Source organism: Balaenoptera musculus, chromosome 6 (assembly GCF_009873245.2).
Source record: "Balaenoptera musculus isolate JJ_BM4_2016_0621 chromosome 6, mBalMus1.pri.v3, whole genome shotgun sequence".
NCBI classification, from domain to species: domain Eukaryota; kingdom Metazoa; phylum Chordata; class Mammalia; order Artiodactyla; family Balaenopteridae; genus Balaenoptera; species Balaenoptera musculus.
Genome location: NC_045790.1, coordinates 94,462,880 through 94,480,204, shown reverse-complemented (window position 1 = coordinate 94,480,204; position 17,325 = coordinate 94,462,880). Strand labels below are relative to the sequence as shown.

At 36.2% G+C, this 17,325-nt stretch overlaps 1 protein-coding gene across 1 annotated transcript in view; it reads left to right on the top strand.

Annotated features, from left to right (window-relative positions):
* SHOC1 (shortage in chiasmata 1) overlaps window positions 1-17,325 on the top strand; it is an 88,103-nt gene that overhangs the window by 46,168 nt on the left and 24,610 nt on the right. The window contains exons 15-17 of the mRNA XM_036856427.1: window positions 4,110-4,214; window positions 7,730-7,908; window positions 16,964-17,036. Of these exons, the coding sequence (XP_036712322.1) occupies window positions 4,110-4,214; window positions 7,730-7,908; window positions 16,964-17,036 (357 nt within the window). The remainder of the gene's footprint in view (window positions 1-4,109; window positions 4,215-7,729; window positions 7,909-16,963; window positions 17,037-17,325) is intronic.

Here is a 17,325-nt window from a genome sequence, read left to right as displayed (position 1 = left end):
TTTACTCCATTTCAGCTTACAGAAGGTTTCATAGGAACTCTCTATTTTCAGATAGTGGGGGAAACCTGTATCATCTGGCATTGCTTCTCAGTAAAGCTCCTAGTTGACATATATATTACTTGACAGATTCCTATTGCAGAAACCAAATTAACCCTATTATTGTTAGCATCTGAACCACTTAGGTCCCTCCCAAAAAGGTGGGGGGAGGTCAAAAAGTAAATTGATTAAAGTCAATCCTGGACTTTTGCTTCTGGCCAAATTGGAGTAACAGGGATTGAATTTACCCTCCTTCCAGAAATAACAACAACAAACAAACAAAAAGACAAAGACAAAATAGATGAAACCAGTTTTTAAGATCCTAGACATCAGGCAACGAAGCACAATGATTCCTGAGAGATGGGAAACAAGTGAGGTGAGCCCTACCATTGCCCTAGCTTACTGCCTAGAAAGAAATGCCAGGCCATGGCACAGGGAGAGGTACCAGAGGCAGAGCTCAGTGGACAATCTGAGTTGAAGAAGCAGAGCTAAGAGTCCAGGGAGACCAAGGCAGCTAAAGTTCAAAGGATAGAAGGTTAGGGGCTTCCCTGGTGTCACAGTGGTTAAGAATCCGCCTGCCAATGCAGGGGACATGGGTTTGAGCCCTGGTCTGGGAAGATCCCACATGCCGCGGAGCAACTAAGCCTGTGTGCCACAACTACTGAGCCTGAGCTCTAGAGCCTGCAAGCCACAACTACTGTGCCCACGAGCCACAACTACTGAGCCCGCATGCTACAACTAATGAAGCCTGTGCACCTAGAGCCCGTGCTCTGCAACAAGGGAAGCCACTGAGATGAGAAGCCTGCACACCGCAGTGAAGAGTGGCCCCCGCTCGCCACAACTAGAGAAATCCTGCGCACAGCAACAAAGACCCAACGCAGCCAAAAATAAATAAATTAAAATAAATAAATTTTTTAAAAAAAGGATAGAAGGTTAGAGAGCAGAGAGCTTCACAAGGAGAGTCCTAGAAATTTGCAGAAAGTCTCCCTGAAGTATTCAGCAGAGTACTGATCAAAGAGTATATGTGAGGACAATAGCCAAAACATAGAAACAACCTAAATGCCCACTGACAGATGAATGGATAAAGAAGATGTGGTACAGGGCTTCCCTGGTGGCGCAGTGGTTGAGAGTCTGCCTGCCAATGCAGGGGACACGGGTTCGAGCCCTCATCGGGGAGGATCCCACATGCCGCGGAGTAACTAGGCCCGTGAGCCACAACTACTGAGCCTGCGCGTCTGGAGCCTGTGCTCCGCAACAAGAGAGGCCTCGACAGTGAAAGGCCCGCGCACCACAATGAAGAGTGGCCCCCGCTTGCCACAACTAGAGAAAGTCCTCGCACAGAAACAAAGACCCAACACAGCCAAAAATAAATAAATAAATAAATAAATTTATAAAAAAAAAAGAAGATGTGGTACATATATACAATCGAATACTACTCAGCCATAAAAAAGAATGAAATAATGCCATTTGCAGCAGCATGGATGGACCTAGAGATTATCATACTAATTAAAGTAAGTCAGACAGAGAAAGACAAACACCATATGATATCACTTATATGTGGAATCTAAAATATAACACAAATGAACTTATCTATGAAACAGAAACAGACTCACAGACATAGAGAACAGACTTGTGGCTGCCAAGGGGGTGGGGTGGGGGAAGGATGGATTAGGAATTTGGGATTAGCAGATGCAAACTATAATATAGAGAATGGATAAACAACAAGGTCCTAATGTATAGCACAGGAAACTATATTCAATATCCTGTGATAAACCATAATGGAAAAGAATATGGAAAAAAGAAAAAAAGAACAGCCATCTCAAAAAAAATAAATGTATATGTGAGGAACTAAACTACCAGAGGTTGGGAAACAAACCATCTGAAAGGATTAGAGGGAATAGTACTCTGAATTCACACGGGGCAGGAAATAATGTCTGTTCCCACCAGCCAGACTAGAAAAACTCATAATTCATAGAGTATTGATCATCATACTTAGAGAAGTCTTGTCTCAGTGGTGGGGAATAATTATCCCTAGATTTAGCACTGCTCTGGACCTGCCTAAAAAAATCATAGAAGCAAGACTCAAAGTTATCAAACTATTTCCAAGGAACTTAACTGCATCCCAGAACAAAGCTTAAGACTATTTATATGAATACAAAAATATTTAGCACTAACAAGGTAAAATTCACAATGTTTGACATCTGATCAAAGATTGTCAAGCATAACAAGAGACAGGAAACCACAGCCCATAAGGAGAATAATCAATCAAAACAAACTCAGAGCTGACAAAGATGTTAGTATTATCAGAGAGGACACTGAAACTTACTATAACTGTATTCCATACATTCAATAAGCTAGAGACATAAAAGAGATGCAAATCATAGTTTTAGAGAATAAACTACAATGCATGAGATGAAAAATACACTGGATGAAGTTAATGGCAGATTAAATATTGCAGGAGAAAAAACTAGCTAAATTGTAAGCATAGCAATAGAAACTACCTAAAATAAAACCCAGGTGGATAAAAGAATAAAAAAGAAGGAAAGAAAAGAGCATAGCGGGCTGTGAAACAACTTCAAATAGCCTTATATACTAGCATTAGAGTTCTCAAAGGAGAGGCAAAAGGGGGTAAACAGATAAAATATTTGAAGAAATAATGACTGAAATCTTGCCAAACTCAGTGAAAACTACAAACCCACAGATCCACGAAACTCAATGAACCCTAAGCACAAGAAGCATAATGAAGCTACACCAAGGCATATTATAATCAAGTTGCTTAAAACCAGTGATAAAGAGAAAATTGTAGGAGCAGCCAGAAGGAAAAAAATATATGCTGCAAAAGAGAAACAATGACAAGGTTGACATCAAATTTCTTGTCAGAAATAGTGCAAGTGAAAAGACAGTGGAATAACATCTTTAAAATACCTGAAAGAAAAAACCACCAACCTAGTTTTCTGTACTAGGCAAAAATACATTACAAAAACAAAGGGGAAATAGAGATGTTTTCAGACATACAAAAGCTGAAAGAATTCATCAGCTGCGGATCTGCACTGTAAGAAATGTTTTCCTAAAGACAGAACAAAATGATACCAAATTTGGTTTCTCTGCTCTCTTCTTTTCCCTTCCTGGTCATGATTGACTTGTTTACACAAGTCCTTCCAGGGAGATACTACCCATAACTGGTTTTTCTGTTGCTCCTTGATTCCCAGTGACCACTGATTATTTGCTTTGATCTTCATTGCTTAAATCAATAGTTTTCATACTTTTTTTTTAACATCTTTATTGGAGTATAATTGCTTTACAATGGTGTGTTAGTTTCTGCTTTATAACAAAGTGAATCAGCTATACATATACTTTTTAGCAGAACTCTTTGTTCAATAAATATTACATGGCATCCCACTATATAAAACAGAGAGAAGTAGAGCTTCTCTGGTTAAATTAGTCCTGGAATCCGGTCTTCTTGGCCCCACTTTTGCATGCAGTAAAATCCGATCTATCATCTTCAATAAGCTCTGGAACTACATGGAACGTATTAATTAGATAATTGTCTTGTCCCTATAAGTACCTCTTTTGTTTGAGTCATATCTTTGGACAAATATTCCCAGGTGTCTACCTCCACTTCAAGATATTGCTTTACGTTATGATCCTCCACCTTTATCTAAACCAGTTGGCAAGTTATGAGTTTAATTTTCTTCTTGTTTCATAACTGGGAATCATTGTCCTTCTTCCCACCAAGAGTAGAAATAATTGAACATTCTTTGGAAGCAGCAAAGTATGAACTCTAAGGTTAGCTGTAGGGGTTGGAATGCCAGCTCCATCATTTATTCACAAATTGACCTTGGGCAGTTACCTAACCTCGTTAAGACTGTTTTCTCATCCATAAAATCAAGATCATAGTAAACTTGTCTGATAGGGTTATTGTTATAGATTCAATGAAATAAACAGATTATATACAGCTTGGCACATAGTAAGCACTCAATAATAAATGTTATCTATTATTGTTAAGCATTCTGATATATATTCTAAAATTCTAATGTATATTCTGTCTTTAAATTATGTTTTTGCTTACCTAGGTAAAAATGTTGAAAGAGAAATGACATTCAAGTGTGCTGCCCTCTTACACCTTTTGGTAACAATTAGAGATGTCCTTTTAACATGTAGCTTGGACACAGCATTGGGTTGGTGTGAAAATTTTTTATTTCCCCTTTTCTTCTTATTGAAATATTTTGTCTGAAGTAACGTTTACTTTTCTGAAAAAGATGCGCTTTGTAAGAAATTATGTAGTTTTTATTCCTTCTGCATTAAACATTATATATATATTGACATAATTATAATGGAATATATATTTTATTCTACTTATATTCATTAAAAGAAATTTTCTGTAACAACAATCATCACCTAGAAAAATAGGTGTAGGATTCTCTATTCTAGGCCTGAATTACAGACTCCTAATGGCCTTAAGGGATTTGACTGTGTAATCATTATTATGCACTGCATTTTTTAAAACATCTTTATTGGAGTATAATTACTTTACAATGGTGTGTTAGTTTCTGCTTTATAAAAAAGTGAATCAGCTATATATATACATATGTCCCCATGTCTCCCTCCCTCCCACCCTCCCTATCCCACCCCTCTAGGTGATCACAAAGCACCGAGCTGATCTCCCTGTGCTATGTGGCTGCTTCCCACTAGCTATCTATTTTACATTTGGTAGTGTGTATATGTCCATGCCACTCTCTCACTTCGTCCCAGCTTACCCTTCCCCCTTCCCGTGTCCTCAAGTCCATTCTCTACATCTGCGTCTTTATTCCTGTCCTGCCCCTAGGTTCATCAGAACCATTTTTTTTTTTTAGATTCCATATATATGTGTTAGCATACGGTATTTGTTTTTCTCTTTCTGACTTACTTCACTCTGTATGACAGTCTCTAGGTCCATCTACCTCGCTACAAATAACTCAATTTCGTTTCTTTTTATTATGCACTGCTTTTTAATGTAAGATAACAATTAGACATGTACATTTTAGGTCCTCATTGAATATCTGTGGCTTCGAATCTTTGCTAGATGCAATATAGCTATATAGCAAGATCTTCTGCAATTTCTTTTTTAGTTGTGCATGTAAGTTAGGATATGAATTACTTGAGTATTAAAAATCAAACTATTTTGAGTGTGTTGAAAATTTTAAAGATTTTGGAAATTTTTTCTAAACTATTAAAATCCCTAAAGTATCTGTCTTACTGCATTACTGTTTTAGGCCCCTTATTGCAGGTTGTTTAGACTTGTTTAGTAATGGTATATTTTTAGGATTATGTTTTATAATTTAAAGTTTCTAGAACCCATTATATACAAAGTGAAAATAATTTTTCTCTGATCTATGACCCAGACATTTTCTCTTATCTGTGACTCAGACAAATATTATTTCTCTAATCCAAGGTTTGGATAAGTACTGGGCAGCAGCGAGTTACAATTGTACTCCCTCTACATCACTGGGAGTTGTAATACTTGGCCAAGTATTATATTAGTATTATCTGGCCAGGTATTGTAACTAAGTTACAGCTACCTTTAGAAAGCCCAACATGGTGCTTTTCCTTTCTTCTCCAATTAAAGCATTTGAGTGTTGATGCTGAATGAAGTTGTCTTGTCTCCATTCCCAGACAACTATAGCCCTAGTTTACAGTATCTGTAGCTAGTATAATGGTGTAGTGTCACATGCTTCTGTTTAGCCACCTGTCTTCATTATAATTTTCAGCTGCCATAGAAGATTGTCAGACAACAACTAAGCTAACTATAAAAGCATAATAGTAAGGCAGAATATCAGAATCTAGAATATTTGGATTCCCAGGGAGAGTACAGTTGTGACTCACTCGTGCTCAATACTTATCAATATCTTGAATTAGAGAAATAATATTTATGGAGGATTGCTTAAAGTATATTCACCTTTAAGTATTCTACATTTTACCCTGGGATTAAGTGAGACCATTGAGAGCTATATACTTGAACTGAATTGTTTCCGTTCCTCAAAGAAATGCCTTTACTAAATCACACTTTGGCATTATTATTTGGCTACCTTGAGGAACACTTATAAAAGTAAAATCCATGTTGGAAAACATAACTTCTTAAACCCTGGGTACCAAGCCATAATGAGTAACCTTGCTGCCTTGGACATTTTTAGTAGAAGGCTTTCTCACTCCTCTAAACCTCTCAAAATCAAAGAGCAAGTTAGGTTGTCCTCCTTTCTTTCTTTGTGAATAGTGACAGAGGAAGAAAGGTCCATGTGGGTCTGGCTGCCTACCCTGGACCCAGAATTCTGTATTTTCTCCCAGCTTCCAATTTGCTTCTTCTCCCAAACTAGCAAGGTAATTAGTTTCAAGGTTTAAAGTATAGAGTTTCACTTCTGGGCTTTAACCCAGAAATAAATTCAGTATTGTGTAATGGGTACTGTAGTAAAGATACATAGTAATGGCACAAAGGATGGTGACTGTTAGCCTTTCAAGCTGAATTTTTTTTTAAATAAGTAGGAGTTTGCCAAGTAAATAAAGTACGAAAGGGTATTGTAGGCAGAATTAAGAGCCCAGAAGAATGACTTAGTGGGTGTATGACAAACGGTTCCATGTGGCTAAATTGAAGAGTACAAGGTGGAAAGCAAAGAGAGCTAAGCCTGAAGAAGTAAGAAAGAGCCAAATCATGAAAAGCCTTTTAAGCTACACAAAAGAATTCAGTCACTACTCTGTAAATAATAGGGAACCACTGAAACAGGAAAGCTACTGGATTAGGTTTGTCTTTCAGAAGGTTACATCTAATGGCAGTATGGAGAATCAGTGGGAAGTTTGGAGATTAGTAAGCAGAAAGAACATAAATCAGTCTCTAAATTGCCCATCATTCTAGCTGTATTAAAATAAAATTAGAATTAATATGTACATAGTATAAAAATATGAACATGAACATTAAATTTTTGATTTATTATTGTATTTATTGTCCAGATATTCATTGAATACCTGATCTACATAAGTTACTCTGCCAGGTGCTCTACTTCAGTAATTCACAAAATTCACTGTGCAGTAGAATCACTGGGAGAAGTTTTACACATAGGAATCCCTGGGACTCAATCTAGATTTCTTGAATTCGAACCTTCAAGGATAGGTCTCAGGATTCTGTGTTTAAAATTGCTCTTAGTGAGTCTGAATTTAGGCACTTCTGTTTTAGCAGCTACATAAATTAATTATGCTTAAATATCATGGATTATGAGAGCTTATAGACTAGTGAGGTTGTTAAGTCATATACATAAATAACCAGAAATCAAGTGCAAAGCTGTATCGATAGCATACCAAGAAAATCTCAGTGAAATGCATTACCACAGGACTTGCATGTAAGTGTAGATTCTAGGGTTTAGGAAGAAGGCAATAGCATTTAACAAGCCAGAAGGCAGGAAAGGATGAGAAATATTCAGAGAATATGTAGAGTATATCCAGTTATATTGGTATTATGTAGCTTAAAAATAGACATTTGCTACATATTTCTCAGCGTCACTTAAATTTAAGGTTTTCATTAGTTGCTATCTTTGATCAAAATCAGAAAAGTAGTAAAGGGAAATTTAACTGTCTCTGCTATGACCCTTATTTCCTTTTAGGTTTTTACCATGCAGTTTCTAAAAGAACAAAAAGACATGCTTTTTTTTCCCACTTTTGTTTTTAACAGGATATTTGTCAAATGCAAAAGATATCTACAGAAGCATTTTAGGCTCCTATTTGGATGACATTTGGCGACAACTGGAGATTGTACAGTTTATTAGGGAAAAAAAGCCTGAAACCAACTACAAGATACAAGAATTGCAATGTCAGATACTAAATTGGATGCAAAGTGGACAGCAAATTAAGGTAAGTACTGAAATAAAGCAGATAACAGCAATCAGCTTATATAAGAATTGGATGTAAGATAAATTTTTGCATTTAATTTGAAATTACGAAATAGTATAGTATATACTATTTGGTCCCTTGACAGTTTTCTCCTTAAGTAAGTTAACAGGACAGAATCAGACCCAGAGAAGGGATCATTGGCATCATTATTTATATGTCTTGAATTTTTTAAATACTTTAATTTTTATTATACATAGTTTTCTGTGGATTAATCCTTTAAATCTCAAAAATTTTGTTTTCTACTTGGAAGTTCATGAACACATACCCAACAATAGAACTGCAATAATTAATTTTTAGATATTGAGCCAGAATCTCATCTTATATAATTCTAAAAAAAAAAAAAAAAAAAAAGCTCTTGTTTATTCCTTGGATTATGTTGGAAATTTTTTTGCCCACTCTACCTCAAGCATTGAACAAAATTTGCGTAAGTAAAGATTTAAGAGAAAATACTTAAAAAAAATTTTCAAGCAGAAAAGCATCTCAAAATCTTTACACTAAATCTGGAAACAAATTTGGCCTTTTTCTTCGTTTTCCTCTCTGTCCCTGCTGGGGATATTTTTATCCCCAACTCTATGGTTACTTGGGTAACTTGCCTAAGTCATTAAAACAAATTAAATCAATCAGTAAGAAATTTAAAATTGGGGAGTGATGTCAGCATCATAGCAGGAAGAGATGCTCGCTCAGCTCTCCCCTTCAATCTGCAACCAGGAAAACATCCACAACTCAACAAAAGGGCCTTTGCCCAACACACCAGGACCCTGGAGAGTTCCACCCATCTGTACATGTAAAGATAGGTGGAATGGAACCCATAGAAGAGGCGGAACTGGAGGATCAGCATAGGCAGTGCCTGCAATTTTGGCCCCTGGGCTGCAGCAGGTGAACCCCAGTCCAGAAGAACCCAGTAGCAGCGAGGGCGGCATCCCACATTACCGCGGCATCCCACATGACCCCGGCCTCCCACTTGCACTGGTACCCACAGCCACAGATAGCTGAGCAGCTGTGGCACGAGGCCTGTGACCCTGTTCCTCCAGCTCAGAGCCACCCACAGCTCTGGCGCCCCACCCTCCATCAGCAGTGGGTAGGCCCAGAAACCCAGGAGCATCAGAAAAGGAACGGCACACATGACCCCAGTTCCTCCTCCCGGCCTTCCTGCTCCTCCTGCAGTGGCAGAGCCTGTGACTCAAGGATCCCAAATGAGGCCACCATCCGAGTACTCAGGCAGTGACATCAGTAACAGCAAGGCACCAACAACCCCAGAGGCACAAGCAGTGATAACAAATGCTTTGGATGACCCCTCTGACGTAGACACGGAGGGTAGAAAGTGCCAATACTCAAACACAACCAGAGGCAGCGCAGGTAAGAGAAAACAATGTGCTATAGTGCCACCTACTGGAAAATAAGAGAAAGGCTTCTATTTACAATGGAGAAAAGACAGCCTCTTCAGTAAGTGGTGCTGGGAAAACTGGACAGCTACATGCTAAAGAATGAAACTAGAACATTTCCTAACACCATACACAAAAATAAATTCAAAATGGATTAAAGACCTAAATGTAAGGCTGGACACTGTAAAACTCTTAGAGGAAAACATAGGCAGAACACTCTTTGACATAAATCACAGCAAGATCTTTTTTGATCCACTTCCTAGACTAATGAAAATAAAAACAAAAATAAACAAATGGGATCTAATTAAACTTAAAAGCTTTTACACCGCAAAGGAAACCATAAACAAAACAAAAAGACAACCCTTAAAATGGGAAAAAATATTTGCAAATGAAACAGCCAACAAGAGATTAATCTCCAAAATATACAAATAGCTCATGCAACTCAATATCAAAAAAACAAACAACCCAATCAAAAAATGGGCAGAAGATCTAAATAGACATTTCTCCAAAGAAGACATACAAATGGCCAAAAAGCACATGAAAAGATATTCAACATCACTAATTAGGGACTTCCCTGGTAGTCCAGTGGTAAAGAATCCACCTTACAACGCAGGAGACACAGGTTCAAAGCCTGGTCAGGGAACTAAGATCCAACATGCCGCGGGGCAGCTAAGCCCGCGTGCCACAACTACTGAGCTCACACGACTCAACTAGAGAGCCTACAGACCCCAAACTACAGACCCCACGCACTCTGGAACCTGTGCGCCACAACTAGAGAAGAGAAAACTGGAGAGAAGCCCGTGCGCTGCAACGAAGAGCCTGAAGTACCGCAACTAAGACCCAGTGCAACCAAAAATAAATAAAATAAATAAATCTTTTTAAAAATCACTAATTATTAGAGAAATGCAAATCAAAACTACAACGAGGTATCACCTCACATGGGTCAGAATGGCCATGATCAAAAGATCTACAAACAGTAAATGCTGGAGAGGGTGTGGAGAAAAGGGAACCCTCCTACACTGTTGATGGGAATGTAAAGTGGTACAGCCACTATGGAGAACAGCATGGAGATGCCTTCAAAAACTAAAAGTAGAACTACCATACGACCCAGCGATCCCACTCCTGGGCATATACCCAGAGAAAACCATAATTTGAAAAGATACATGCACCCCAGTGTTCATTGCAACACTATTTACAGTAGCCAGGACATGGAAGCAACCTAAATGTCCATCAACAGAGGAATGGATAAAGAAGATGTGGCACATATATACAATGGAATATTAGTCAGCCATAAAAAAGAACAAAATAATGCCATTTGCAGCAACATGGATGGACCTAGAGACTGTCGTTCTGAGTGAAGTAAGTCATACACAGAAAGACAAATATCATATGATACCACTTATATGTGGAATCTAAAAAAAGGGTATAAATGAACTTAGTTACAAAACAGAAATAGAGTCACAGATGTAGAAAACAAACATGGTTAACAGGGGATAAGGGGGGAGGGATAAATTGGAAGATTGGGATTGACATATACTCACTACTATATATAAAATAGACAACTAATAATAACTTACTGTATAGCACAGGGAACTCTACTCAATATGCTGTAATGGCCTATATGGGAAAAGAATCTAAAAAAAGAATGGATATATGTATACGTATAACTGATTCACTTTGCTGTATAACTGAAACTAATACAACATTGTAAATCAACTATACCTCAATGAAAATTTAAAAACGAAAGAAAGGAATAGAAAAGATGGTGTGGAATTTGGAGCATGGCCAGGCCAGGAGTGCGATTTCTCTGGAATCCTCTGCCCCAGTCCCAGAGGATGCATTAGGTTTAAGGCAGAAAAATGACTGACAAATTACTAGGTCACTGAGTGTGAAATTTACATTTTTTGCTCCTTGCTTTCACCCATCCAATAATTGTATCAACCTAAACAGTAAAGATATTGCTATTGTCTTCTTTATTGCAGCACCTCTGAAAGGGGAACTGCTGTGTCTCAGTAGATTTTTTTTGCTGGATAAATCTTTTCCTTGTGATAAATAAATCTCCTAACAGGGTCTTATGTTTTTTTAAAAAAAGAGAAAGGCTTCTAATTTATAACTTGTTGGCCCATTAAAATCAAGTAGAAAAAATTATTTTTACCTAAAGAAGAAAGGTGTTCACTACTTCAGATGTGTCAGCTGAGCAACAACTTATCCAGCACCATGAAGAACCACAGCAACACTGTATCACAAAAACAAAATGACAATTCAGCAGAAATCAAACTTAAAGTCATGGAATATTGCAATCTAACTGATAGAGAATTCAAAATAGCTGTCATGAAGAAATAACAAGCTACAAGAAAACTCAGAAAGGCAGTTCAATGAGCTCAGGAATAAAATTAATGAACAGAAGGAATACTTTACCAAAGAGACTGAAACTAAAAAAGAACCAAACAAATTCTGAAGCTGAAGAACTCAGTAAATGAAATTGAGAATTCACTAGAAAGCATTGGAAATAGAGAAGACCATATGGAAGAAAGAATTATTGAGCTCAAATTTAGAAATCTAGAGATGGTACAGGTAGAAGAGGAAAAAGAATTAAGATATAAAAAAGGGGGAAATTTTATGAGCGTTATCTGACTCTTTTAGGAAGGGCAACATTAGGGTAAAGGTTATCCCAGAAGAAGAAGAAACAGAGAAGGTAGCAGAGAGTTTATTTAAAGAAGTAACAGCTGAGGACTTCCCAAACCTGGGGAAGGAACTGGATATACAAGTCTATGAAGCTAAGAGAACACCTAATCACCTCAATGCAAAAAGATCTTCTCCAAGACACTGTCAAAAGTCAATGGAAAAGAATTTTAAATGCAGTCAGTGAAAAAAGGATGCAACCTACAAAGGAATCCCTATTAGCGGATCAGCAGATTTCTCAGCAGAAACTCAACAGTCCAGGAGGGAGTGGAATGACATTCTCAAAGTACTGAAAGATAAAAACTGTCATCCAAGAATACTCTATCCAACAAAGTTATCATTCAGATATGAAGGAGAAATAAGGGCTTTCCCAGACAAACAAAAGCTGAAGGATTTTTATCAACATTAGACCTGCCTTATAAGAAATGTTGAAAGGAGCTCTGCTACCAGAAAAAAAAGGCAAAAGTACACAAAACTTTAAGGTGATAAATAGATGAACAGAATCAGAAAATTGCAACTCTGTATCAGAATAGGTTTTTAAATACTTTATTACAACATAAAGGTTAAAGGGAGAAATATCAGGAAAAAAACAATAGCTACTTCAATTTGGTAACTAATGCAATATAAAAAGGGATAATTTGAGACAAGTAAAACATAAAAGGGGAAGAGGAAAAGAAGGGAACCCATATAGGCAAATGAAGATAAGATGCTATCAGCAGAAAAAGGACTACTTTATCTATGATACATTTCACACAAACCTCTTGGTAACCACCAAGCATAAATCTAGAACAGAGACACAAAACATAAAAAAAAGAGGAAACTGAGAAAAACATAGAAAACCACCAAACCAAAATGACAGACAGAAACACAGGAAAAAGAAACAATGGAGATATAGAACAAACAGAAAACAAAAGATAGAATGGCAGTACTCAGTACTCATCTATCAATAATCACCCTAAGTGTAAATGGATTGGATTCACCAATCAAAAGACACAAAGTGGCTGGATGGATTAAAAAACAAGAGCCAACTATATGCTGCCTCTGGGAGACTCACTTCAGCTCTAAAGACAAACATAGGCTCAAAGTGAAGTGATAGAAGATGATACCCCAAGCAAACGACAGCCAAAAGAAAGCAGATGTAGCCATACTCATATCAGACAAAATACACGTTAAGCCAAAAAAAGGTAACAAGAGACAAGGAAGGACATTATATTCTGATAAAGGGGACAATTCATCAAAAAGACATAATAGTAAAACAAACAACAAAAAAAGACATAATTGTTAGTAATATCTATGCACCTAACATAGGAGCACCAAAATACATAAAGCAATTTTTAACAGACCTAAAGGGAGAAATTGGTGCAGCACAATAATAGGAGGGGACTTTAACACCCCACTTACATTAATAGATAGATCATCCAGACAGAAAGTCAACAAGGAAACAGTGGTCTTAAATGAAACATTAAACCAGATGGATTTGATAGATTGGTACAGGACATTCCATCCAAATGCAACAAAATACACATTCTTCTCAAGCACACATGGAACTTTCTCAGGGATAAACCGTATGTTGGGACACAAAACAAGTCTCAATAAATTTAAGAAGATTGAAATCATATCAAGCATCTTTTCCGACCACAACACTATGAGACTATAAGAAGATAGCTGAAAATATCACAGATATGTGGAGACTGAACAACATGCTACTGAGCAACTATTGGGTCAATGAAGAAATCAAAGGAGAATTTTTAAAATACCTTAAGACAAATGAAAATGAAAATACGATATACCAAAATCTATGGGATGCAGCAAAAGCAGTATTAAGAGGGAAGTTTATATCAATACAAGCCTATCTCGAGAAACAAAAGTCTCAAATAAATCATCTAACCTTACACCTAAAGGAACTAGAAAAAAAAAAATGAAGCCCAAAGTCAGTAGAAGGAAGGAAATAATAAAGATCAGAGCAAAAATAAATAAAATAGAGACTAAAAAGACAATAGACGAGATCAGTGAAACTAAGAGTTGGTTCTTTGAAAAGGTAAACAAAAATGACAAACATTTAACCAGACTCACTAAGAAAAAAAAAGAGAAGGCTCTGATAAATAAAATTAGAAAATAAAGGAGAAAAATAACAATGGATACCACAAAAATACAAAGATTGTAAGAGAATATTCTGAATAGTTAGTAACCAACAAAGTGGACAACCTAGAAGAAATGAAGAAATTCTTAGAATCATGCAACCTTCCAAGACTGAATTATGAAGAAATGGAAAAATTGAATAGACCAATTTCTAGTAAAGAGATTAAAACAGTAATGAAACAAAAACCTCCTAAAAAACAAAAGCCCAGAATCAGATGGCTTCACAGGTGAATTCTACCAAACATTCAAAGAAGAATTAATACCCATCCTTCTCAAACTCTTCCAAAATATTGAAGAGGAGGGAACACTTTCTAACTCATTTTACAAGGCCAGCATTACCCTGATACCAAGTCCAGACAAAGACAATACAAAAAATATACATTACTGACCAATATCTCTGATGAATATAGATGCAAAAATCCTTAACAAAATAGTAGCAAACCAAATACAATACATTAAAAGGTTCATATAGCATTATCAAGTAGGATTTATTCCAGGGATGCAAAGATGGTTCAATATTCTCAAGTCAGTCAGTGTGATACACCTTAGCAAAATGAAAGATGAAAAACATATGATCATCTCAATAGATGCAGAAAAAGCATTTGACTAGATTCAACACCTATTTGTGATTTAAAAAACTCTCAATGAAATGGGTGTAGAAGGAGTGTATCTCAGCATGATAGAGGCCATATATGACAAACCCACAGCTAACATCATACTCAATGGTGAAAAGCTGAAAACTGTCCCTCTAAAATCAGGAACAAGACAAGGGTGCCCACTCTCACCACTCTTATTCAATATAGTATTAGAAATTATAGCCAGAGCAATTAGATAGAAAAAGAAATAAAATGCATCCAAATTGGAAAGGAAAAAGTAAAACTGTCACTGTTGCAGGTGACATGATTTGATGTGTAGAAAACCCTAAAGACTCCACCAAAAAACTGTGAGAAATGACAAAACAAATACAGTAAAGTTGCAGGGTACAAAATCAGCATATAAAAATTTATTGCATTTCTATATGCTAAAAATGAGCTAGCAGAAAGAGAAATTAAGAAAAAATCCCATTTACAATCACAACAAAAAGAACAAAAAATACCTAGGAATAAATTTAACCAAGGAGGTGAAAGACCTGTACACTGAAAACTATAAGATATTGTTGAAGGAAATTAAAGATGCAAATAAATGGAAAGATATTCCATGCTCATGGATTGGAAGAATTAACATTGTTGAAATGTCCATATTACCTAAAACAATCTACATATTCAATGCAATCCCTATCAAAATCCCAAGGACATTTTTCCACAGAAATAGAACAAAAAATCCTAAAATTTATATGGAACCACAAAAGACCATAACTAGCCAAAGCAATCCTGAGAAAAAAGAACAAAGCTGGAGGCACCACAGTCCCTGATTTCAAACTACATTACAAAGCTATAGTAATCAAAAGAGCATGGTATTGGCAGAAAAACAGATACATAGATCAGTGGAACAGAATTGAGAGCCCAGAAATAAACCCACACATATATGGACAATTAATTTACAACAAAGGAACAAAGAAGAAACAATAGAGAAAGGATTGTCTCTTCAATAAATGGTGTTGGGAAAACTGGACAGCCACATACAAAAAAAAAAGTAGACCACTGTCTCACACCATACACGAAAATCAACTCAAAATGGATTAAGGATTGGAATGTAAGGCCTGAAACAATAAAACATAGGCAGTACACTCTTTGACATCAGTCTGAGCAATATCTTTCTGGCTATGTCTCCTCAGGCAAGGGAAACAAAAGCAAAAATAAACAAATGGGACTACGTCAAACTAAAAAGTTTCTGCACAGCAAAGAAAATCATCATCAAAATGAAAAGACAACTTATTGAATAGGAGAAGATATTTGCAAATTATTATATTCAATAAGATGTTATATCCAAAATATATAAAGAACTCATACTACTCAACAACAACTACAAAAAATTTTTAAAATGGGCAGAGGAGCTTCATAGATATTTTCCCAAAAAAGACATACAGATGGCCAATAGGCACATGAAAAGATGTTCAACATCACTAATTGTTAGGGAAATGCAAATCAAAACCACAATGAGATATCACATCACACCTATCATAATGGCTATTATCAACAAGGCAAGAAATAATAAATATTGGTGAGGATTTGGAGAAAAGGGAACCCTCATACACTGTTGGTGGGAACATAAGTTGGTGCAGCCACTATGGAAAACAGTATAGAGATGCCTCAAAAAATTAAGGATGGAACTCCCATATGAACCATCTACCCCACTTCTGGGTATTTGACCAAAGAATACAAAAACACTACTTTGAAAAGATACACCCTTATGTTCATTGCAGCATTATTTACAATAGCCAAGATACGGGAACAACCTATGGTTGATTTGTTATCTCCACCCTGCACACCCCCAAAACTGTAATGGTAAGTAGGAAAGTATAGCAGCAAATCATTGGTTTTCTCCAGCAATTCAAACCTGCCTGGGTTAAATTTAACACTTACAGTACAGGCAGAGACAACTTATATATAGTCACCTATATTGGAATTCTTGAGGAATGCTAGGAATGCCCTACCCCAAAATACTTTCCTCATTAATATTTGATCTTACCAGAATTTATTCCTTTGTGTTCAAGCACTGATATCTTTTGCAACACAAATATTTACTTTGCCACCTTATTGTCATTAGTTTCACGTAACCAATGAAGTTTGTTATTTTTGTCACTGTAGCAAAAGAATATGAAAAAGAATAATCATTCAGATATACATGTATATGAAATTCTTATTTTTGAACAGGTGCTGATTATAATAAGAATGGATTCAGATGGTGAAAAACATTTACTCATTAAAACCCTTAACAAAATAGAAGGTAGGGAGTTTTAAATTATGCTTCATTTGATAACAAATGCTTGAATATATAAAAAATGTACTGATCTAACCAAGTTTTTAATTAAGATATGATTAACACACCATAAAATTCATACTTTAAAAATATATAATTCAGTGGGATCTAATCAGTTTTTAAATCAATGTGGACTATATTAGTCTGCAATATAAATATACTACAATGTACTTATATGTACATTATCATTACTGTTAATTATTATTACCAATTGACACCTTTTATTGTCTACTAATCGCTAATATTATGGACTACT